This window comes from Symphalangus syndactylus, chromosome 3 (assembly GCF_028878055.3).
Source record: "Symphalangus syndactylus isolate Jambi chromosome 3, NHGRI_mSymSyn1-v2.1_pri, whole genome shotgun sequence".
Lineage (NCBI taxonomy): Eukaryota > Metazoa > Chordata > Mammalia > Primates > Hylobatidae > Symphalangus > Symphalangus syndactylus.
In genome coordinates this window covers 127,139,870-127,166,254 of record NC_072425.2, presented here as the reverse complement: position 1 = coordinate 127,166,254, position 26,385 = coordinate 127,139,870, and the positions used below count along the sequence as shown (strand labels likewise).

At 36.3% G+C, this 26,385-nt stretch overlaps 1 protein-coding gene across 9 annotated transcripts in view; it reads left to right on the top strand.

The window, feature by feature from the left end:
* The window catches only part of RDX (radixin), a 105,577-nt gene that overhangs the window by 40,273 nt on the left and 38,919 nt on the right, over positions 1-26,385 (top strand). For all 9 annotated transcript variants that reach the window (XR_010120102.1, XR_010120101.1, XM_055273039.2 and 6 more), the window contains exons 8-14: positions 1,806-1,902; positions 3,092-3,255; positions 9,428-9,558; positions 19,228-19,388; positions 20,628-20,720; positions 23,341-23,583; positions 24,800-24,960. Coding sequence is in view for 7 of the 9 variants with exons in the window: in XM_055273039.2 (XP_055129014.1) it covers positions 1,806-1,902; positions 3,092-3,255; positions 9,428-9,558; positions 19,228-19,388; positions 20,628-20,720; positions 23,341-23,583; positions 24,800-24,960 (1,050 nt within the window). In the remaining 2 variants the exon portion in view is untranslated. The remainder of the gene's footprint in view (positions 1-1,805; positions 1,903-3,091; positions 3,256-9,427; positions 9,559-19,227; positions 19,389-20,627; positions 20,721-23,340; positions 23,584-24,799; positions 24,961-26,385) is intronic.

The following is a 26,385-nucleotide window of genomic DNA, read 5'->3' as shown; positions in this document are numbered from 1 at the left end:
ATATATAATTCATCAATATTTTATTATATGTATAATATATGTATTTTACATATACATATATATACTATACAAATACATGGGTAAATACTATATAGAGGTGGTATATTATACACATACACATGCGATATAAAATACATCAGACTCTTTTCAGGATTAATAACTATGATTGTCTTAGACTTTAATTTATTTACCATACCACATAAGCATGCAAGTCTATGCCAGTAATTAATGCCTTTTCCTAAGGCATTATTCTTTATTCTAGGTTGGCTCCAGAATTTTAATTTTTATTACTACAGATACCTAATAAAATATTAATTTCAAAGCATATGTGATTCCAAACAAGTGCATTTTACTATTTTTACCCTAATATCTTCTCATGTTTTTATTACAAAGCAAGTTAGAACGTTACATCATTCAGAAGAGAAATTTTTGAAAAGCAAAAATGACTTCAAGACTAATTTTTGTAAACTGAATCTTTTTTTTTTGTTGGGATCTTGCTATGTTGCCCAGGCTGGTCTCGAACTCCTGGCCTCTAGCAATTCTCACGCCTCTGCCTTCTCCAGTGCTGAGATTACAGGCGTGAGCCACTGTGCCTGGCTTCTTAATTTTTTTGGTTATTGTTGTTCTGGCACATATTGGAGCAATTTTTTTAAATGTTAAAAAAGTTACTGTATTAGCTTCCAGGCTTACCTCACAAGAGTGTTGTGAGAATTATATGAGGCAATTGCTTTAGAATTTTTCAAAGTAGCATATAAACGTAACATAGTGTTCTCTGAAATACTGTGTTGCATTCCTGCAGTCTCCGTTTTAAGCATGTTACTTTGACTTATATCAGGGGCCATTAGAGGGCCCTCTAATATGCTTATTGAGTAAAGAATGTTTTATGTAGAAAAGACTCTGCTGTGCTGCAGTACCTACTCTGCTTGAGAACTAAAAGGAATATAAATAGGTAAAAATTCATGCTGTGTTGTCAGAAGCCTGGCTAAAAGATGTCTTCTGGCCAGTATAGGTGTCAAAATCATTTCTCACTCTTAGTTATTAGGACAATAGGACAATAGTGATGCATTTGATAGGTAGTTTGAAACAGTAAAATACATGAAAAGGCAGAAACAAAATCACTTATTCCAATATGATTCGCTATATCTTTGTTTGTAGGGTGGTAAAAAGGAGGCAACTGCTGTGTATAGTCTCAAGAGTTTGAATTCCATCTCTATTATTTATCCAAATATTTATGTATGTGTTTAAAATTAAGTTGAGATATAATTCATATACCATAAGATTCTTTCAAAATATACTGAAAATTAAGTATTTTTAGTATATTCATGAATATCCAGACATTTTCAAATTAAACGCAGGAAGGAAGTACTGTTTTTTTATCTGCAGTAACTTGCCCATAATTCACATGGACGTTATAAAGGCCTTTTTTTTTCTTCCCCCTTCTTACACATATTTAAACTGTAGTTGTAGCTTGAATCCAAACAGAATAAAAACTGAACAGCTAGTTCAAACCCCAGGTGGCTTAGTTCTACACTCGGGTCACTAGGTAGTTTTTCTAGGTAATTTTAGGAAAATATACTGCTTTTAAGGTTCATGACACATTTATGAAATCTTTGGACAGTTATTTGTTTTATGTGATTTATCAGTTTTCCCCTTAAAAGATAAGGTCAACTGTAGTTATGAATAAGTTAATACATTTTGAAAATCTGGAACTCTTAAGATTGGTCATTCAGTCAGTTTAGGTCCTAAACAGGAATTTTATTCATTGTTTCCTGCCTTTAATTAAGGAGATGCTCTCATTTTTTAAGGTTAACACCTAAAATTGGTTTTCCCTGGAGTGAAATCAGAAATATTTCATTTAATGACAAAAAATTTGTTATAAAGCCAATCGACAAAAAGGCACCTGTAAGTAATTTCTTTAATATTTTGTGTGTTAACTGTTTAATATCTGCTAGTTTCCCATGATATCACTTGAAGAATAACAGTGTTCATTTATTAAATTGCTTCTGAGGACCATTCTCTTTCCATAGGTCAGCTTTCCCAGTGATGAAATAATATATGTTAATAAAAATCCAAAGCTTTAATTTTTTAAAGTAAGATGTAAATATTAGAATTTTATTTTATTTGAGATTCAGTTATAAATAGATAATATTTATTAGGAGGCTAATGAAAACAATCACCATTCCTAAGAAACAATTTTAAAGTGTTTCTTCATTGGTGGCTAGAATGTAGTAGAGGTAGCCCTATTCTAAATTAACTTCATTTATGCAGTTTTGCTTTATAAACTTTGTATTTTTGTAACTTGAAGCCTTGAACTTAAGAAATCTTTTTATTTAAATAGATTTTTAAAGTTCCTCTAATGTCAAGTATACTCTAGTATCCTAACCCTGTTAGTTACTGAAAAGGTAAAAAAGTAAGGAGAACAGGCTGGGTGCGATGGTTCAGGACCATAATCCCAGCACTTTGGGAGGCTGGAGAGGAGCAGATCACCTGAGATGAGGAGTTCATGACCAGCCTGGCCAACGTGGTGAAACCTCATCTCTACTGAAAATACAAATATTAGTCAGATGTGGTGGTGCGTGCCTGTAATCCCAGCTACTAGGGAGGCTGAGGCATGAGAATTTCTTGAACCCTGGAGACAGAGGTTGGAGTGCACTGAGATGGCACACTGCACTCCAGCCTGGATGACAGCGAGACTCTGTCTCAAAAAAAAAAAAAAAGAACAATTCTAGGTTAAAAAAAACTCTACAGCCATGAAAGAAGAACCAATTTTGACATTAATGGCAAATGGTGTATAAGGAACAGGTGCTCATAGTTACTTTGGAGAACAAAAAGGAATAAATGACATTTAATGTATTGCAAGGATAAGAATATTAGCCTCTTTACAAAACTGGTAGGATATGAAAAGGTGAGGAACCAGTTATGTGAAAGTATGTCATCCTCACTGGGAGTTATGAAATTGTATGATTTCTTATTTCTAAACTATGTGTAATATGACATTAAAATTCGTACCTCACATTAAAATTTAGTACAGATTGTTATGAGAGACAGTATCCTTCAGGAAGATTTTAAATTCAGAATACTTTATGTTTAGGATTTTGTTTTTTATGCACCTCGTCTGAGAATCAATAAGCGGATTTTGGCCTTATGTATGGGAAACCATGAACTGTACATGCGAAGAAGGAAGCCTGATACTATTGAAGTACAACAGATGAAAGCTCAGGCTAGGGAGGAGAAACATCAGAAGCAGTTGGAAAGGTATGGAGTTTATGACCTTTCACTTTTAATTGATAGGAGTAGGCTATCTAAAATTTAAGACTGCTCAGTTTTTTAAATGTACCTTAAATTTGTATTTATTAATATTTTCATTATATTAAAATTCAAAGACAGTATTATCACTCTATCCTTTAAAACTAGTATGTATAATTTTCAATTTAGAAATCTTCGACAGATGTCTCGAAGAAAATAGCTTTTTGTGACTCATTTCTTGCTTTTCACTGATAGACATTGTTTTAGATATAGTAGTTTGAAACTTTCAAAATTGTTTTGCTTGTGACTTTTATTTCTTAATTTTTTCAGGGTAAGAATGTGCTGAATATTTAACTTTGAAACAATGTCAGTGACATTGTAGAACACAACTGAAATGTCACTGTGCCAAGTAGGGTAACATCAGTACTCCCTGCCAAAGACCCTAATCTTTTTAACTCTGTTTCTCTTAGACTTAAAAAAGAAACTGTTAAATATATTAAATTGATAATTTTTAAAATTGAATGATAGTGAATAAAATTTATATCAACCCTGGAATCAGATTACTGGGTCCAGTGACATTAATTCCCAAATCTGGTTTTAGATTAATTTCAACTTTGTGCTTTACTTGAAAAAATTTAGAGGCCAACTAAAGTTAACCTTTATTGAATAAATCTTTATGGAACAACGTGATAGTCTAAGAAATAGAGTAAGTCCTTAAAAAAAAATTGAAGAGCCCTAAATATATATATTTTAAATATTGGATATAAGGTACTTTGTATCTAGAAGGAAGCCATCTGCAAGATACCATTTTGCTGCTATAGTTTTAGGTTTTATATTGAATGATTTTTTTTCTTATTCAGCAACTGTTCTGTGTAAGAGATTTTATTGATTTTTACCTATTTTGTAATATTAAGTCAAATTATCTTCCTTAGAGAAGTTAACCACATAACAAAAACATTTTTTATATGGGTATGAAGCTTGTCAGTAATTACTAATCCCTTCATTAAAGATACTGAGTTGGTGAGCTGAGCATGGTGGCATGTGCCTATAGTCTCAGCTACTTGGGAGACTGAGGCAGGAGGATTGCTTGAGCACAGGAGTTTGAAGACAATCGGGGCAACAGGCAACGTGCAACATAGTAAAACCCTTTCTCTTAAAAAAAAAAAAAGAGTAATGAGTTGGATTGTTACTTTGATGGGCTCTGTCCTTTTTTATTGTGGTCATGTGCTTTAGCATTACATTGTGGTTCTAATCTTAAATGCTTTTTAAAAATACTCTTTATTGGGCTTTACTTTCTATACAGTACGTTCTTATCCACATAGCCTTGTATTTGCCTCTGTCAAAGAGAAGACTTCTTTTAGTTTCTGCTTAATTTTTTTAAATCGTCTTAAAGATTTCACTGTCTCTTAAAGGTCTTCTAGCATGAGATAAATGAGGAACTATTTTATATACAGTTCCTGTATCTCATACTCATCACTCTATAGTATGCCTAACTGTTCTGCTCATTCATAATGTTGATATATTATTTACATTCTCAACTTACTATATTTATCTATATGTCCTTTATTTCATGGCTTATAGAGGAGTACTGTATTGCTTCTAGTACAGGTAGTATGTTTACTTAGTATCATTTGGATTTGCTATATTTTAGTTACTCTAAGGCTTAGATGGAAGTGGAAGACTTAAGTTTCTTTTTTGGCACAGTAATCCGTAGTTCTCCTGGATAAATATTAGAGCTCTTCATCAGTAAGCATTTATTGACTGCTTTATAATCAGTTGGAATTCAGTAACTTTTATTCAGTTTGAATGCCTAGGAGATACATTATTCTAGTCATCTAGGAATTGGCAGTCTTTCAGAAATGGCATGCTGAGTCATTTATTCCCTGCTTTACAGGTCAGAGACAGAGAAATGGCAGCTGTCTGTGTGGAAACAATTTTGATTAGGCCCATTGGCAAAGTAGCCAGCAGACATACCTGGGAGAATGCTCAGAGGTATGCTGCCTGTGCTGCTGGACTCTCTTGGGCAAGAACAGTAGTTGGGAGAGAGTAGCAAAGAGACTTCTTTCCCTACAATACTTTGGTATATTTGGCTATATTTACTCACTATAATTTTTATAACCTTGGGGTTTTTTGGCAATGAAAATGACCTTATACACTATGAGTGGTTACATTCCATGTAGTTTTTGAAGGTCTTAAATTATTGGCATCCAAATCGAATTATGACTCATAATTTTTGCTCATTTTTGTATGGCTAAAATTGTTTCCACATGTGAAAACTGAAAGCCCCAAGTTTACATTTTAGAGTTGCATACCCGTGTACCAATTGTAGGTTAGCTGTGGGAGATTCTGCACCAAGGCTGGCTAGTGTCATACAAAGAACACAGGTTTTGGAACTAGATAAATCTGGGCTTGGCTCCTTTTCTAACACTCAACCAAACAGATAATTTTGAGCCTGTGTTTCCTTGCTCTTACTATGAAAATAATATTCTTACCTTTTTGTAAGAAATCACGACAGTGGTATACAGGCATTTAGCAAAGAACCCGGTACTTAATAAACAATAGCCATTATAATAATTCCTAATATTATTATAAACTAAGTTGGATATGTTTTTAATATTCATGGAAGAAAAATGTAATTGGACCCATCTGATCTTTAAAAAGTAAGATATTCTAAAGTAATTTTTTGCATATTAATACAAGGAATAATAGTTTATTAATGTGATTTATGTCCTTGAAATAGAACAACTGCGTTGAAATGAGTGTTTTCAAACCCAAACTCCAAATAAAAATATCTGCATCTATTGTTACAGTAATCACAAAAGACTTCATGAGGAAAGTGGGACTGAGGCTTGAAGGTTAGAGAGAGCAAGAGATAAGAAGAAGAAGCCAACATAGATGAATATGTAGAGATAAAAATGTGTGGTGTGCCTATGGGCCAGTGAGATCCTCTAAAATGAACAGCATTTAGGGGAGCAGCAAGATCTGGTTTCATAAAGGAGACAAGACAGGCCTACAAAAACTAGGTATCACTGAGTGATGTTAAGGGCTGAAGGCATTTGTATTATTTGAATGAAGTGTTGGCTGGAGATGGCTGTCGTCAGGGTAGGATTCTTGTAAAATGTGAGATACGAGCCTCACAGAGTACAGTAAACTACAACATGTTTTAAATATTATAATCAGGTTAAATATCTGCTGTATACTTATTCCATTTTTCTGTAGGAAGACCATTCTCCACCCCCTCCCAACTTGCATATGGCCAGATTATCTTGATTCTTTTTTTCTGCTTCCATATCTCCTTCACCTCCATCCTTGAAGAACAAATGAAACATCAGTAGGGAAAAGCTAAATAAAACCAGCACATCCATCTGCAGAAAGGGCCATATATGCCAGAGCTGGGTCTGAAAGGCTCTTAGTTGGTGGAATATGATGGTAGCCTTCTGGTTGAGATCTGGTTTGCAGTGTAAGTCCTCGAGAATTGTCTTGGGACCTTGGGAAAGGAGGGAGGGAGGTAGTTGGCTTGGGAACTGTGGCAGAACTGGCTGTGATTGCATAGAGGCTGGGGAGTGATTGGGTAGTCTAATCAACATCCTAGGGTGGCAGACAACCTGGCATGGAAAAGAATAGCTTTTGGCCTTACTAGCAATTACTTGAAAAGTACTGTGCTTTTGCTTCTTTTGCTTTCACACAAAGCCTGATGTTTTAGCTATCTAAAGAACACAGAAAGGTCAGCAGCCACTGCGGGGGCCACCAGGCCTTTCTTTTGCTCGGAGAGATTGGGAAACACAAACTTTCCCTTAAACTCACATCTTCTAGAAGTGTGGAAGCTTGTATCTCCTTAAATCTCTCTGCCTGTATATGCTTTATAAATTGAAATAGGATAAAGAGAAAGAGGTGAATGTCCTGCAGAGTGAGCCCAAGTACTGGGGTTAGGAATAGTTATTGGCTCTTCCTCCTTGCTGTTGTGAAAGTACCCCATAGGCATAGGGAACTCCAGAACAGAGATGGAGCTTCCCTTGCATGAGTGACCACCAGGCCCTAGTTTTTTTGTTTTTTATTTGACAGGGTCTTGCTCAGTTGCCTGCCAGGCTGGAGCACAGTGGCATGATCATAGCTCACTGCAGTGTTGACCTGGGCACAAGTGATCCTCGCACCTTAGCCTCCTGAGTAACCAGGACTATTGGTACACACCACCATGCCTGGCTAATTTTTTATTCTTATTTTTAGAAGAGGTGAGGTCTCGCTATGTTGCCCTGGTCTTGGACTCCTAACCTCAGGCAGTCTTCCCGCCTTTGCCTCCCAATGTGGTGGGATCTCAGGCATGAGCCACCATGCCCAGCTTCTCTAGATTATTAAATGGTGGGAGGATTCATTCAACCAGCAGTAAGGTGTGGTGACCCTTTATGTTTTGGCTTGGTGCATGCACTAGGAGGTCACCATCAGTGTTTGACCTCTTACTGACTTGTGACACCTCTACCTGTTTGTCCCAAAGGTAAGCTCTCTTTTCTGTTTTAGGGGCAAATGGGTATCTAGGAGCTGCAGGAATTTTAAAATTTAGGTTTATAAATGAGGGCGAAATCTTTGATAGCAAAACTTTGCTGATAAGTTTATCAGAGACTGCAAGTTGAGAAACTACAGGGTTTTGTGCTTGAAATTCAGAATTGACAGCAGGTGGCAGTGCTCTTTTTGTGGAACATTAAAGCATACTCAGATAAATTTCAGAGATGAAATCATAACTGATGTTTTAAGTTATTAGTGATTTGAATATTGATTCAACTTAAGTAAACAATATTGTCTGATAATAGAGTTTCTCCATGTGACTTTTATTTCTCTTTACATTTTTGCCCCTAACATAGATTCTGACGCATGGTAGGCTCTTGGTAGATGTTTGGTGAATGAATTTGGCAGTATTTAAAAGAAACACTCTCATCAGGCCCATGGCAGATGCAGCTAAATGATCAAGGCATTTTTTCCCACTGAGCTCTGATGATATTTTTTAAGATCATTAGCCATCTACTAGCATTCTAATGGAATTGTGAAAGGAGGTGAAATTGATTTGTCATCTTGTATCTAGGCATAAATGGGTACTACCCAAGAAATTAAACTTGGATTAATTCATTTTTAAGGATTGAAAATTGTTGCCCTCCCTGTTTTAAGATACATGCCTTATGTATCTTAAACATACAAAGATGTATGTATGTTTTAAGATACATGCCTTATGTATCTTAAACAAACAAAGCAAAGTTGTTTGCTCCCTTCAGTCCTTTATTATTTCCCCAGTGGAGGTCTCCGGTTAATCTAAAGAAGACATTTTCTTGGGGCATGGCAACTGTGTGGTTAACTCTTTTGGTGCTGACATTTAATTTGTTGTCAGAGTTCTTCCCGTATGCAAATGGTAAATCTGATTTTTCCCACATTAAAGTGTGCCTTATAAGCATGTTCTGTACACAGGAATATATATTCAACAGTTATACTTTACTAGCAGTTTTGTAAACTCATCCTTCAAAGATGTTCCTAAATGTCTAAGTTTTTAATATTTTTTAAAAATAGTCTCAGTGGTCTTTATTGTGAACCCACAGTAAGTAATACATTGGAACCTAGCACATGTATGTACATACGTGAGCGTATGTATGTCATAGTCCTGTAATTTTAACTACATATGCTATTTTGAACACAAGTGTAATACAGTGAAAACCCTGTTAAAATATTTATGCTGTCGTTTCTTCTTAGTTGATTCAGTTCTTAGGTTTCACATGAATACTATTTCCAATTATTATTATTTTATTTCAATAGTTTTTGGAATATAGGTGGTTTTTGGTTACATGAATGGGTTCTATCATGGTGAATTCTGAGATTTTAGTGCACCTGTCACATGAGCAATGTACGCTATACCCAATATGTAGTCTTTTGTCCCTCACCCCATTCCCAACCATTGCCTCTCAAGTCACCAAAGTTGATTATATTACTCTGTCTTTGCGTCCTCATAGCTTAGCTCACACTTATAAGTGAGAACATATGGCATTTATATGTTCTGAGTTACTTCACTTAGAATCATGGCCTCCAGCTTCATCCAAGTTGCTGCAAAAGACATTATTTTGTTCCTTTTTATGGCAGAGTAGTATTCCATCACATGAATAATGTTTCTGTTTATTAATTTGTAACAGCAATTGCAATTCCTTTTAAGGGCACAATTAGAGAATGAAAAGAAGAAAAGAGAAATAGCAGAAAAGGAAAAGGAAAGAATAGAACGTGAAAAGGAAGAGCTAATGGAACGTCTAAAACAAATTGAAGAGCAAACAATTAAAGCCCAGAAAGGTAAAAGTTTCTTTTTGAAAATGTATTAAAAATTATTATTGCTCTTTTGTCAGATAGTGGTATTTATTTTTTACTACTCTTAAACCTTATTTGTTATATAGGACAATTGTATATTTAATTGCCAAATTAATACTTAGTGGAATCACATCATAAACATGTTTCACTAAGGCACATTCATTTATACAGTGCTGATGTTTCTCTTAAACATGCAGATATTTTTCTTTTTTTAGTTTTTTATTTTAAACATGCAAATTATTTTTCATATGTATTCTTAAATAATTGTAAATGTATATATGGGCTTTATAAACAAAAAACATATCCAATACATTATGGCATTTAAACAAAAGTGTGCAGTGCTTTATGGCTGTATGAGTAAGGCATTTAAGTAATTTAAAGTAATTTAAGCTATTCTGACTATATGAACTTTTTTGGAACTCAATTCCTAAAAATATTTTACTTCATTCTACTAGAAAATAACACATAGACATGTTATAATGTTTTTTGTTTGTTTTTGGTAATACGTTTGGAAGAACTTACTTCTTAGGCAATATATAACCAAAGTGCTACTGTATATAGAAAGGATACACTAGATTTATAATATGTGGTTTATATTAAGTAACTTTAGGATATACTACTTTCACTCAGCAAATAGTGGAGAAAGCAAGAAAAAAAAAGTATTGCATGAATAAAATGTTTTTCTCCTCTAAGCAGCAGGCTCTCAGGGGTAACATAAAGTCTACACTCTTTATAAAAGCTCTATTTAATAACCTGCTTTCTTACAATTGGTAAAACAAGCTATTCATTTCTGTTGGAAATAGCCAACACAGGTTGAATATCCCTTGTTGAAAATGCTTGGAAACAGAAATATTCCGAGTTTGGGATATTTGCATTGTCCTACTGAGCATTTCAAATCTGAAAATCCAAAATCGGAGCTTTTTTTTTTTTTTTTTTGAGACACAGTCTTACTCTGTCATCCGTGCTGGAGTACAGTGGCATGATCTCAGCTCAAGCTATTCTCCTGCCTGAACCTCTCAAGTAGCTGGGATTACAGGCGTACTTCACCAGGCCCAGCTAATTTTTGTGTTTTTAGTAGAGAGAGGGTTTTGCCATGTTGGCCAGACTGGTCTTGACCTCCTGACTTCAAGTGATCCACCCGCCTCGGCCTCCTAAAGTGCTGGGATTACAGGCGTGAGCCACCATGCCTGGCCCTGGGCATTTTCTTTGAATGTCATGTTGGTGCTTAAAAAGTTTTGGATTTTGTAGCATTTCAGATTTCATGTTTTTTGGATTAGGGATACTCAGTCTTATTTAAGATATATTTTAATTTCTCACACCAGCCTGCTGTGGTGGAGACGTACTCTTGAGCAATGAGTAGAATAATTGTAAGGGAGAGTAGCTAGAGGGGAAAGCCACAAAGATTGCTATAAATGCTCAAGCTGATTGATCATTTCAATTCCAAGAGGATTAGAAATAATACTTCTAGGAGAATAAATAGCAATAACCTAGGCTGGGTGCGGTGGCTCATGCCTGTAATCCCAGCACTTTAGGAGGTTGAGGCAGGAGGATTGCTAAAATCCAGGAGTTTAAGGCCAGCCTGGGCAACATAGTGAGATCTTATCTCTCCAAAAAATAAAAGTGAGCTAGGTGTGGTGGCATATGCCTGTCATATTAGCTACTCAGGAGGCTGAGAGGTGGGAGGATCACTCCAGCCTGAGCAACAGAGTGAGACCCTGTCTCAAAAAAAATGAAATATCTGTATATAGAGCACCAGACCTGCATTCAGTTACTGTCCCAGCAAATATCAAAGTGAATTCCATCTTCAAGAAGACAAACCACAGAAAAGAGTTGGTATAATGATTTCATTCATTTTGGATACACCTTGTGTGTACTAGGCACCTTTCTAAAAGTATTGAGATTATAGTACTGGACAAAAACAGTTCCTATTCTCTTAGAGTTTACATTTTATTGGGGGAAGACAAAGCAATATATTAAATAATACAATTATTTTACATAGTTTTAAGTGTTACAAGGAAAGGAAACATGATAATGTGATGAAAGCAGTAGTTGTGGGTAGGAGGGGAGCGTCTAATTTAGATATATATTGTTTACAATTTTAAAAAGCTTTACTTCTGTCATTAACTTAGAATATGACTATAAGCAAGTCATTTTAATATCTTAACTTCCTTAGGATCCTAATTTCTAAAATGGAAATAATCCCTAATTTAGCATTCTGAGATTAAAAAGAAAATTTCTAGTTGGGTTCTTTTGGTGAGACAGATTCTCACTCTGTTGCACAGGCTGGAGTGCAGTGGGTGTGATCAAGGTTTACTGTAGCCTCAAACTCCTGGGCTCAAAGTGATTCTCCCGCATTTGGCCTCCCAAAGTGCTGGGATTATAGGCATGAGCCATTGCACCCAGCCTTATAGTTGTATTTTTTAAAAAACAAAAAATTTGGCCGGGCGTGGTGGCTCATGCCTGTAATCCCAGCACTTTGGGAGGCTGAGGCGGGCAGATCACTTGAAGTCAGGAGTTTAAGACCAGCCTGGCTAACACGGTGGAGTGTAAATCTCTACTAAAATTACAAAATTAGCAGGTGCCTGTAATCCCAGCTACTAGGGAGGCCAAGGCAGGAGAATCACTTGAACCCAGGAGGCAGAGTTGGCAATGAGCCAAGACTGCACTACTGCGCTTCTGCCTGGATGACAGAGCAAGACTGTCTCAAGAAAAAAAAAAAAAATCTTTGAAGTACAGATACAGTAATATACGTATTTCTCAAGTATGAGGCTCAATTTTTACAAAGTGAATTTACTCCCATAAGTGCCCCGAACATGATAGAGAAAATTATGTGCCCTCACACAGTCTCCTTTTCTCTTTTTCTTTTAACTTCAAATGTGATTTCTGTCATTCTGACTTATACCATCATATAGAGATTAGTTTTGTTTGTTGTTTTCTAATAGCTTTGTTGAGATATAGCTTACAATTTACATACCATGTAATTACCCATTTGAAGTATACAGTTTAAGGGTTTTTAGTATATTCACAAAGTTGTACAGCTATCATCATAATCAATTTTAGAACATTTTCATTATCCCAAAAAGAAATGCCATACCCATTAGTGGTCACTCCCATTTCTTCTCAGTACCCCTTCTCTCTGCCGTAGACAACCATGAATCTTTCTCTAAAGATTTGTCTGTTCTAGACAATCATATGAATGGAAATCATGCAAAATGTGCTCTTTTGTGACTGGCTTCTTTTTTTAAATATAATATTTTAAAGGTTCGTTTATATTGTGGCATTTATCAGCACTCCACTCTTTTTTTTTTTGAGCCAGAGTCTCACTCTGTTGCCCCAGGTTGGAGTGCAAATGGCATGATCTTGGCTTGCTGCAACCCCCGCCTTCCAGGTTCAGGCAATTCTTCTGTCTCAGCCTCCTGAGTAGCTGGGATTACAGGCATCCACCACCACACCCAGCTAATTTTTATGTTTTTAGTAGAGACGGGGTTTCACCATGTTGGTCAGTCTGGTCTTGAACTCATTTTATGGATATGGTATATTTTATTTATTTGTTTGAAATCTGATGTTTTTTATTGTTTCCACTATTTAACTAAGGTGACTAATGCTGTTATGAACATTTGTTATGTGGGTTTTTGTTCTTCCTATGTCCTCATTTCTTTTGGGTGTAACCTAAGGAGTGGAATTGCTGGGTCATGTGGTAACTGTATTTAACTTTTTGAGGAGCTGCCACATTGGTTTCTAAAGTGACTGTACCATATTACATTCCCACCAGCAAGTTTGATTTCTCCACATTTCACCAGTACTTGTTAATGTTTGTCTTTTGGATTATAGTGATCTTAATGGGTGTGAAGTGGTATTTTATAGTTTTTATTGCATATCTCTAATACCTGGTGATGTTGAGTGTCTTTGTGCTTTTTGGACATGCATATTGCATCTATTCTTTTCTTTTTTTTTTTTTTTTTTCTTGAGTCAAGATCTTGCTCTGTCACGCAGGCTGGAGTGCAGTGGCATGATCCCAGTTCACTGCAGCCTCAGTCTCTGAGCTTCAAGCGATTCTCATACCTCAGCCTCCTGAGTAGCTGGGATTACAGATGTGCACCACCACGCTCAGCTAATTTTTATATTTTCAGTAGAGACAGGGTTATACACTTGTTGGCCAGGCTGGTCTCCAACTCCTGGCCTCAAGTGATCTGCCTGGCCTCCCAAATTGCTGGATTACAGGCTTGAGCCACTGCGCCCAGCCATGGATCAGTTTTATTCCTGTTACTAGTGATTGAAAGTACATTTGCTCTATGTCCTTACCACTTCTTCCACTAGTTTTTATTGTTAGGGTTTGGTTTTGTTAGCCATTCTGGTGAGTATATAGTGAATATACAGGTTGAGTATCCCTTATCTTAAATACTTGGGGACCAGAGTGTTTTAGATTTCAGGTTTTTGGTTTTTGGTTTTTTTCTTTTTTTTAAATTTTGGAATATTTGCATTATACTTACTGGTTGAGCATCCCTCATTCAAAATTCCAAAATCTGAACTGCTGTCAGTAAGCATTCCCCTTGAGTGTCATGCAAATGCTGAAAAAATTTAGGATTTTGGAGTAATTTGGAGTTCAGATTTTTGGATTAGGATACTCTGTCTGTAGTTTATTTTCTTGATTACCAATGATGATAAATATTTCATGCTTTACAGACCACATGGTCTCTGTCCCAGCTATTCAGCTCTGCTATTGCAGTGTGAAAGCAGCTGTGTAATATAATACCTAAACAAATGAGGGTGGCTATGTTCCAGTCAAACTTAATTTACCAAAACAAAAAACAAAAAAAAACCATTGGATTGGGTTTGCTCCATGAGCCATAGTTGGCTAACTCCTGTATTAACTCAGTTAATTGGAGAGGAAAGAGCAGAAACCATTTATGGGATATATGACTGTTAAAAACCTTCCTTTTTTAGAAGGGACTGGAGGAGACCTGATGTTTTCAGAGTTCATTTTAAACATTTTTTAAAACTTACACTTTTATACAATTCTTCATATATCACAAAATACCTGTTGCCTTATCTGTCATTTATTACAAAAAGCTGGTAAAATGAATATTGGGGAATGTTTCAGAATTTAACTTTGTAACCCAGACTTATTTCTCTTTTTTATCTCATAATACAGAAACAATTTTTATTATGAGAGAAAATAAAGCATTGAAGTTTTTGGCTTTTTTTTTTTTTTTTTTTTAATTTTTTGAGACAAAGTCTTGCTCTTGTCCCCTAGGCTGGAGTGCGATTGTGCAATCTCAGGTCACTGCAACCTCCGCGTCCCGGGTTCAAGCGATTCTCCTGCCTGATTACAGGTGCCTGCCACCACGTCCGGCTTATTTGGTATTTTTATTAGAAACGGGGTTTCACCATGTTGGCCAGCCTGATCTTGAACTCCTGACCTCATGTGATCCGCCCGCCTCGGCTTCCCAAAGTGCTGGGATTACAGGCATGAGCCACCGTGCCCGGCCAGTTTTTTGCCTTTTTAAGTAATGTAGTTCACTGATGCAAAATATTTTGGGAATGTTGTGCAGCCATCACCACTATCCAGCTACATAATTCTTTTCATCTTGTAAAACTAAAACTCTGCACCCATTAAACAATCCCCATTTCCCCCCTCCCCACAACCCCTGGCAACCACAATTCTACTTTTTGTCTTTGTGATTTTGAGTATTCTACCTGTATAACTGGTATCATACAGTATTTGTTTTTTTGTGACTGGCCTATTTCACTTAACATAATGTCTGCAAGGTTCATCCACGTTGTAGCATATGTCAGGATTTCCTTTAAGGCTGAATGATATCCTATTTGTATACCACATTTTGCTTATCTGTTATCAGGTTGCTTTTGTGTTTTAGTTATTGTGAATAATGCTGTTATGAACATGGATGTTCAGGTATTGCTTTGAGACCCTACTTTCAATTCTTTAGTGATTTGTTTGCTTGTTTAGATGGAAGATAAAACCATGAGCTTTGTGGGTGTTTTATATATCAATCAGATGAAAATAATTAATCATTAAAGTTTGAGGCTGGGTGCAGTAGCTCACACCTGTAATCCCAGCACTTTGGGAGGCCAAGGCGGGTGGATCACCTGAGGTCGGGAGTTCGAGACCAGCCTGGCAAACATTGTGAAACCCCGTCTCTACTAAAAATACAAAAATTAGCTGGGCATGGTGACACACGTCTGTAATCCCAGCTACTCCGGAGGCTGAGGCAGGAGAATTGCTTGAACCCGGGAGGCAGAGGTTGCAGTGAGCTGAGATCGTGCCACTGCACTCCAGCCTGGGCAATAGAATGAGGCTCCATCTCAAATAAAAAAAGAGAAAGAAAGAAAAGTTTGATAGGCCAGCTTGATTATCAAAATTTTAGAAGGCAGATACTAAAATGAGTAATCGTAGAATATCGCTATGGTAACCTCCAGTGCTGTATACATTTTGTCTTTATAGCCAAATAGCCACATAGAATTTTTATATTATTTATTTTTTATTGAGGTAAAATATACACATATAATACAGAATGTACACATCTTTACCTTTTTTTTTTTTTTTTTTTTTTTTTTTAGAGACAGTCTCACTCTGTCACCTAGGCTGGAGTGCAGTGGTGTGATCTCGGCTCACTGCAACCTCTGCCTCCTGGGTTTAAGTGATTCTGCTGCCTCAGCCTCCTGAGTAGCTGGGGTTACAGGCGCTCGCCACCACACCCATCTAATTTTTTGTATTTTTAGTAGATACGCGGTTTTGCCATGTTGGCCAGGCTGGTCTCGAACTCCTGACCTGAGATGATCTGCCCACCTCGGCCTCCCAAAGTGCTAGGAGTACAGGCATGAACCACCGTGCCTGGCCATCTTTACTGTTTTTAAGTGTACAGTTCAGTAGTAATAAATACATTTATATTCTTTTTTTCCTCCCCTCAACTCCCCCCACCCACTTCCTGGCCTTTGGTAACCACTAGTTTATTTATCTTTATGAGATTTAGCTCTGACATATGAGTGAGAACATGCAATAGTTGTCTTTCTGTGCTTGGTTTATTTCACTTAACATAGTGGCTTCCAGTTCCATCCATACTGCTGCAGATGACAGGATTTCATTTATTTTTATGGCTGAATAATATTCCATAGTGTATATACCACATTTTCTTTATCCATTCATTTATTGATGGGTACTTAGGTTGACTTCATGTTTTGGCCATTGTGAATAGTGCTGCAATAAACATAGGAGTACAGCTATCTCCAATATATTGATTTCCTTTGTTTTGGATATATACACGCAGTAGTGATATTGCTGGATACTATGGTAATTCCGTAGTTTCAGTTTTTTGAGGACTGTCTATATTGTTCTACATAGCGGCCTTACTAATTTGCATTCCCACCAACAGTGTATGAGTGTTCCTTTTCTCTACATCCCCGCCAGCATCTGTTACTGCCTTCTTTTTTTTTTTTTTTTAAACAGAGTCTTCCTCTATCACCCAGGCAACCTCCACCTCCCAGGTTCAAGTGATTCTTAGCCTCTGCCACCCAAGTAACTGGGATTACATGTGCCACCATGCCCAGCTGATTTTTGTAAATCCCAAAGTCCTGAGATTTACAGGCGTCAGCCACCTTGCCCAGCCTTGCCTGTCTTTTTGATACAAGCCATTTTGACTGGGGTGAGATGATAGCTCATTGTGGTTTTGATTTATATTTCTGTGATTATAGTGATTAACATTTTTTTCATATAGCTTTTGGCCATTTGTACGTCTTTTGAGAAATGTCAGTTCAGATGTTTTGCCCGTTTGTAAATGAGATTATTTGGTTTTCTGCTATCGAGTTTGAGCTCTTTATATATTCTGGTTATTCGTCTTTTTTTAGATGGACAGTTTGTAGACACTTTCTTCTGTTCTTTGTTTGTCTCTTCACCTTGTTGGTTGTTTCTTTTGCTGTACAGAGCTTTTTAGCTTGATGTAATACCCATTATCTCTCTTTGCCTGTGTCTTTGAGGTCTTACACAAAAAATCTTTGCCTAGACCAATGTCCTTGTTTCACTTCTTTGGTTAGATTGATTCCTAGGTGTTTTCCTTTTCTTTTTTTTTTTTTTTTTGTGGCTATTGTAAATGGAATTGCTTTCTTGGTTTATTTTTCAGATTGTTTACTGTTGGTATATATAAGTGGCTACTGATTTTTCTTTTTAATTTTAGTTTTTAAGAAGAGATGGTGTCTCACGCTGTTGACCAGACTGGTCTCAAGCTCCTGGTCTCAGGCAGTCTTCCCACCTTTCCCTGCAAAAGTGCTGGGATTACAGGCGTGAGCCTAACCAAAGAGTCATTCTTCTACAACCCTCTCAAAACCTTCCAAGTGTTTTTTTTTTTTTTTTTTTTTTTTAAGACAGAGTCTTGCTCCCTCACCCAGGCTGGAGTGCAGTGCTGCAATCTTGGCTCACTGCAGCCTCCGCCTCCTGGGTTCAAGCGATTCTTCTGCCTCAGCCTCCCCAAGTAGCTAGGATTACAGGCGCCCACCACCATGCCTGGCTAATTTTTGTATTTTTAATAGAGATGGGATTTCACCAGGTTGACCAGTCTGGTCTCAAACTCCTGACCTCAAATGATCCACCCACCTCAGTCTCCCAAAGTGCTGGGATTACAGTCATGAGCCACAACACCTGGCCTAAAACCTTCCAAGTCTTAACTGCAATTAACTAGTTCTGATCAAGACCAACAAAATTAAGAACAGTAAGTAAAAGCTTGTAAGTTACAGTTAGCTTTCAAATTTCATGACATATAGATTTTCTTAGTATACAGTAAGGGAGAATCATTCTTTGTAGGACCTTGTACTGTCTTAGTAGGTGGCATTCTGTTGTCTTCTGTCACAGGGCTTAAATAATTGTCAAAATAATATTTAAAGTTAGTACTGTTAAACTGTCTTAAAAATTTATTTTCCTTTCCTGTTCAACTCATTGGAATAAGAAAAGAGAGTTGATTTAGCGATCTATACACCTAGGATTAAAATTCATGTTATTTATCTCCCAATATTACTTATCTTCATGCTGTAGGAATGAATATATACCAATAACTCACATTTTTCAATAATTCATATAATTCACATCAAAATTCCTATTTTGGGGTCAGTAAATACTGTTTTCAATCTTAATTTCTTGGATTTACTTATTAGTTTAGATAAGTAAAAGCTTAATGGAAGTTTTAAAATGTATTATAGATTTCTAAAACATGGCAATTTGTTTACTGAGGTCAAAACTTTAGATGGAGAGATTATTTTTTAAAAATAGAATAGTTACGTGCTTGTAGCCTTTTTACATAACTTGAATTGCAAAAGATTTTCATTTCTCTTTAAAAATTATTAGGCTTTTGCCAAGTTGGAAACGAGGTATAGCGCCTGTAGTCCTAGCTACTTGGAAGGCTGAGGCAGGAGGATTGCTTGAGCCCATGAGTTCGAGGCTGCAGTGGGCTATGATCGTGCCACTGCACTCCAGCCTGGGCAACAGAGCGAGACCCTGTCTCAAGAAAACAAAGAGGTATATGTGTATTTACATGTGTGCTAATTTTTAGAAATTGAACAGATTTGATTTCTTGCTACTATTTTAGCTTCTTTTGATAATGAGAATGATTGGAATTAATCACTGTTGGGGGGAATACACATATTTCACAGAACTAGAAGAACAGACTCGAAAAGCTCTAGAACTGGATCAAGAACGAAAACGAGCAAAAGAAGAAGCAGAACGGCTTGAAAAGGAGCGTCGAGCTGCTGAAGAGGCGAAGTCTGCCATAGCAAAACAAGCTGCTGACCAGATGAAGAATCAGGAGCAGCTAGTAAGGAACTGTCTTCTTAGAGAAAAAAATTTAAATAAAAACATAGAGTGAACCTTCTAAAAAGAAAAAACAAAAAGCAACCATTTTGTGCTTTCTGGAGAGCAAGCCAAAGATAACATGTAACTTAATAACAAAGTGTGGACAAAAACCTAAAAAATTTATTTCTGCCTAAACAAAAACCTAAAAACACAAAAGAATAAGATATTTTTCTATAGATGATTTGTAAATGGAGTCTACTGTCAGCAAAAGGTTCTGATTCACTTTGACGTTGGACAGGTTCCGCAATAAGTCAGTTGGCGTCTTTTGCTTTAGATAAATTAATATGTTATAGTTCCTATGAGATAACTACAGGCCATAATTGGTTGGGCTTTTTTTTTATTTAGTGGACTTGCAAATAATTAGGTGTAAGCATGTCACTTAAAAGATCCTGGATTTAAATATTCGTTCACACATGTACTTGCTATGTATGTGTCCTTGGGTCTTTCTGAGCCTCAGTTCCCTCCTTTTGAAAAGAGGAATGATGGCCGGGCACAGTGGCTCACGCCTGTAATCCCAGCATTTTGGGAGGCCGAGGCAGGTGGATCACCTGAGGTCAGGAATTCAAGACCACCCTGACCAACGTGGCGAAACCGTGTCTACTAAAAATACAAAATTAGCCAGGCACAGTGGTGCACGCCTGTAATCCCAGCTACTTGGAGGCTGAGGCAGGAGTATTGCTTGAACCTGGCAGGCGGAGGTTGCGGTGAGCTGAGATCGTGCCACTGGGCTCCAGTCTGGGCAACAGAGTGAGACTGTCTGAAAAAAAAGAAGGAGGAATGATACTACCTGTTAATGATACTACCTGTTAGGATTATTGGGGTATTAGATGATTTGACAAAGTGCCATTTAAAGTATATAGCGTTAGATAAATATTTTCTCTTTTGTGGACTTTAACAGATAGTTTATTGATGGAAATTTTTTTAAAAAGCTTTTAAGTTACACATTTTAAGTTCCTGCTACTGAAAGCAGGATTAACTAGTCTGTAGAATAATAGTAATCTTTTAATTTTGTCTCCTTAGCTCATTACCTAAAGGACTTACTGTAAATAAGCTATTTAAGATCTTAAGAAATACTGTATTTTTTTAAATGGAAGGCTAAGAAAAACATAAACAGCCTAAGCATGTGCATTAAAGCTTTGTTGACTTATAAGATTATTCAAAATATGTTATTTTAATCTTGGAATTATATTGTTTACTTTAGGCAGCAGAACTTGCTGAATTCACTGCCAAGATTGCACTTCTAGAAGAAGCCAAGAAGAAAAAGGAAGAGGAAGCTACTGAGTGGCAACACAAAGTAATCATTTATTCATTTACTAGCTTTTATTGAATAGCTTTTGTACCCAGGATTATGCTATGTAGAGATAAGTATAAGATACTGTCATAATTTAGAGTAGGAAAGATACTTGTGTTATGTGTATTGTAAATATTTATCTATGGATATAAACCAAGTACTTTGGGAACACAGAAGAGTTGATTAATTTCTGTGGGGACCAGGGAGTTGTCGGGAGACCCATATACGTTTAAGCTGGGTCTTGAATAATGAATTAAATTTTGGGGGTATGAAAGATTGGGATGTAAGATTGGGAATATTTAGAGACTGAAGAAGTGGTCATTCTAGACAGAGGGAACTGAATGAGTATAGGAAGTATGAATGTATGTAATAGATTTGAGGATAACCAATAAGCAGCTGAGGCTTAGTGTTGTTCAGAAATGTTGGGAGATGTGGCCCTCAAGTTTGATAATAGGGAATTGTGAAAGGCTTTAAATAAATGCTCTGCTACAGCAAGGCAGTGGGAGTATCGATTGACTTGGGGCTTAGAAGATTTCAAAACAGGATTGTAACATGATCAGATACGATTTTATAAAAACCATGTAGTGATCAGTGTGAAGAAAGGATTGGGATAGTGGATACTTAAGAGATAAAGACCCAAACTGAGGATGTGGAAATGAGAATAAAGAGGAATGGGAAGAGATAAGAGACATTTTATGGTAGACACAAAAAGGCATGGGAACCAGTGATTGGATATGAAGTTGAATTATTTTTATTTTTTTAGAGACATGGTCTTACTCTGTGTCCCAGGCTGGAGTGCAGTGGCACAATCATAATTCATTGCAGCCTTGAACTCCTGGGCTCAAGGGATCCTCCCACCTCAGCCTCTGCAGTAGCTGAGACTACAGGCATGCACCATCATTTTTATTTTTGTTGAGAATGGAGGTCTTGCTGTGTAACCCAGGTTGGTCTCGAACTGCTGGCCTCAAGCAGCCCTCCCATCTCAGCCCCCAAAGTGCTGGGATTTTAGGTGTAAGCCACTGTGAGCAGCTGATACCGAGGTTTCTAATATGAGTCCTAAGTAGATGAAACCACTGTTGTCTAAAGTAGCACACAATTGTAAAATCAGGCTTTGGTTGGAGGGTGGGGGAATATAAGATAATGAGAGTTTAATTCAAACAACATTAACTCTTAAATGAAAAGATAATTTTTTTACCCCCAAAGATGATATTTAGTTTTAGAAGATGATTTTTCTACAATAAAATGTACTTATACAGAAAACAGTTTTCTTTCACTCTTAAGTAAATCTTTGTAGCAGTTTAAATTTCATTGGGTAATTTTAGATGTATTGAAAATTAGTTGTATATAAATAAAACTACAAAAGGAATGCCACTGTTAATTTCCTAGTTACTCTACTTTGTTATTAGAATTTTTTAGATCCCTTTTAGGGATGATTTGTGAAATTTAGAGACACAAACTTTAAAAAATTAGCATATTACAGATATCAAGTCTGTGAATTACAGAAAATTAGAAAATGCACACAAAAGACAATTGTATTCCCATAAACTAGGGGCAATACTGCAAAACCTTAGTACATATCCTTCCAGGATACTTCCTGTTTATATATTCAACATGAAATCTTACGGTATGTACTGTTTCATTTTAGTCAATTTTCGTCCCAGAATATTAGACTATATTAAGAATTTCCCAAAAAGTCTCATAGCTAATTTGCCAGACAAGTGTTCAGAGGACTTTACATTGTCTCTATTTGCTGTAAGTCTCTTTTAATGGAGGGCAGTTTGTCTTTTTATTATTTTGATTTATTGAAGGGACCTACAGAATGTCTCACCTCCTATATTTGTTTAGTTACTTCCTTGTGTCATCGACCTTATCCTTTAACTCCAGTATTTCCTTTGAACCAGAAGTTAGATCTAGAACCTGGGGAATTCAAATTAAATGTTTTTGACTACAGTGCATCAGAGGTGAGACTTCCATATAATTGAACATCTAAACTGGAGTACTTTTGAGGAAAAGGGGGTATTGTTCATAATTACACCAGGACAACAGTGTAACAGGACTTTTCCAGGTAAACCAAGATAATATGGTCACCCAAATAATTGGTGATGTTAGATATTTCAGGTTGTATCATATCAGAAGACACTTAATATCTTGTTAACTCACCATTAGTATTTTTTAGTGATCATTGGATTTGAGTAACGACAGTCTCATTCCTCCATTATTTGGTTACATTTTCCCCTTGTGGCTCAAATAAAATCTATTGGGTGTGAGATTCTTAGGCATTATATGAATATCCATTTCTCGTCAACTATTTGTACAACAGTTTTAGCAAACAATTGATAATCCTTGCCAGAATTAATAGTTCTTTTGCATGTGTGCTTATTTTTCTTTTAACCTGTCACTGACTTGAAGCTCACAGTTAGTAATTCTAATAGGGTTTGCATAATAATGTTTTTGATTTTCTCTTTTACCTGTTGGCATTCTTTTATGAAAATAAAAGTTTCATAAATAGGGCTTATTTTCATTACCTTGAAATACAGTTTCTGTTAAAAAGGGAGTATAACTTGATTGTTTTGATTATTAATTTTTGAAGTAAGTTGCTCATAAATGTATTTTTAATGGTCAGGCTTTTGCAGCCCAGGAAGACTTGGAAAAGACCAAAGAAGAGTTAAAAACTGTGATGTCTGCCCCTGCTCCACCTCCGCCACCACCAGTCATTCCTCCAACAGAAAACGAACATGATGAACACGATGAGAATAATGCTGAAGCTAGTGCTGAATTATCAAATGAAGGGGTAATGAACCATAGAAGCGAGGAAGAACGTGTAACCGAAACACAGAAAAATGAGCGTGTTAAGAAACAACTTCAGGTATTTAAAATTTGCAGTTGTATGCGCATTTGAAATATAATGCGCATTTGAAATATAATTTGCATTTTCCCCATCTTAGACAAACTTAGTTAAAAAGAATATAGAAGTTTTAATACTGGCTGCCCTTGTGATTGGTTTGTGGGTGTTTGGCCTATAGTCATGTTATTTCATTTCTTCCGTTGTGAAGAAATTAGCAAATATCTGTTAGCTTTGTATAATCAGACCTTAACTAGTGAGTTATTTAATTACAGCTTGACCCATTTTAAAAGGTAGAAAGTATTCTAATGTCATGTTGAAAAACATGTGAATTTAGTTTTTGATCAATAATATGTCCATTGAGGGCCAGGTGCAGTGGCTCACACCTGTAATCCCAGCACTCTGGGAGCCCGAGGCAGGTGGATTGCTTGAGGCCAGGAGTTCAAGACCAGCCTGGCCAACATGGTGAAACTCTGCCTCTACCAAAAATACAAAAATTAGCTGGGTATGGCGGTATGAGCCTATAATCTCAGTTACTTGGGAGGCTGAGGTATTGCTGGAACCTGGGAGGTGGAGGTTGCAGTGAGCCGAGATCATGCCACTGCACTCCAGTCTGGACAGTAGTTAAGTGACTCTGTCTCAAAAAAATAAAATAAAATGTACATTGGAAAGAATGATAGTTAATATACTATGTTTAAGACATTGCATAATCTTAATTATTTGTTCAGATTTTATATTGGCAAAAGGTCAGTATATTACATGGACATAACTAGGTCAAAGTAGAGGATTTTAATATTATGAGCTTTCTTTTTTCCCAGTAAGTTATCTAATATTTTATTGTTAAAATCTTTAAATATTAAAAGAAAATGAGATGATAGCTACAATAAATATATTAAGACTTTTGGAGAAGGCTTCCCTTGAGGTATAGATTTTAAATCTCATAGTAATGTTAGTCTATGATGGCTACATTGAACTTTTTAGCCATTTCAAGTATTAGATGAGAAAGTTAAGGAAATTTAGAATAATGTACAAAATACCATGGTTGATAAATGTGGAATGTCATGTGTATTCCTCCCTTACCACTGCCACCACTATTACTAAAACAAACTTACACACTGAAGAAAAAGGTTTCACAGTGGAAATGATTTGAAATATATATTTTTGCATCTTAAAGCCATTTTCATAAATTTTTTTAAATCTAAGAAAAAAATAATAGTTATACTTTTTATTTTTTAAATAGGCATTAAGTTCAGAATTAGCCCAAGCCAGAGATGAAACCAAGAAAACACAAAATGATGTTCTTCATGCTGAGAATGTTAAAGCAGGCCGTGATAAGTACAAGACTCTGCGACAGATTCGACAAGGCAATACAAAGCAGCGTATCGATGAGTTTGAAGCAATGTGAGAGCTGTTATTTTGCATATATGTTCTTCATAAGCTGAACCACCAACAGAGAAAAGCAGGCCTTTGCAGATATGATGGAATGCATCCCACCTTGCCAAAGCACTTACACCAGTTTGACTGTGCTAGCTAAAAGACAAGTTTAAGGGGAGCTCTTCAACATTAAGGCAGTATGATATCATGCTTGGTTTTCTTTTTTCTTTTGGTCCAGGGAATGGAGAATGGTGTTCCATTGCCTCCTTTCACATTTTTTTCTTTTTTTTTTTTTTCTGTTGAAGATTAACACTAATTATCACGTCTGACAAATGTGTATGTGTGGTTTCAGTTCTGTGTACATTTTAAAGGATAATGGTGAACATTTTAATGGGTTTCCCTTGCCCCTTCCATATTTAACCTGTGTTTCCACATTCTCTCTCACTCACATTTTCTCAGTATGCCCTTCTCTTATCTGCCATGTCCATAGCCATAGTTCCACCATCATACAGATCAGGCAGTGTTTAAAATGATGGTAGGTAGCACAGTGGACAGTCTTTGATCATCATGTAGAATATGGCTATGAATCATGAAAGAGATTAGAACATTTAATAATTATGTACAGCTGGTGGGTTTTTTTTAATCTAAATTTAATTACCTTATTGGATATTTGATATTTGGTTATTTAATCACAGTCATCTTTAACAGCTTACATTGATTGGTGTTTTATCTCCTGTAATTCTTTGATGGCTTTTTTTGCCTACCATTTCACAGAGGTTTAGACAGCAGTGGTAGCTCCCTAGGAGAGTTTACTGATGAAACAGCCTCTACAAGATTTTAAAAGTTTTGTTCTTTTATAGACTGATTTAGAAAAGCAGATGATTAATAAAAAAAAGAAAATATACATTTGTTGGTAACTAATGTTAATTATTTTTTAAAACCTGGATCTTTCTGGAAGGGCAGCATATAAAAACATCAGTCCCGAGGAGGGGACAACAATACTACCTCACTGCTACACCTGTGATGACTGGTTGTTCAAACACAATGTAGTGTGTAAGCTATATGTTTTATAATTCATAATCATAGCCTCGATCATCAAGAAATACTTTCGAAATTTCATTTTCCTTCAGAATATCTTAAGAGTGCTAAATTTTTAACTGCCTTTTTGTCGAGTCAAACTGTGGGATTCTGATTTGTATTAAAATTGTAAGCTCCTTACTGGTATACCATCATCCTGGAGGGGTGTCGTATGGCTGAGCAAGAGAGAGAATGAGAGAGAGACTGTGTGTGTGAGTGTGTGTACTCTGCGTGTGTATGAGAGAGAGAGAGAGAGAAATGCTAACCTTGTAGCGTATGAAGAATGTCTGTACCTTGATACGATACTTACATAATCAGTATATTTGGTTTCTAGATCACTGTGCTTATTTTTTTTCAATCTGTGACTAAAAATAC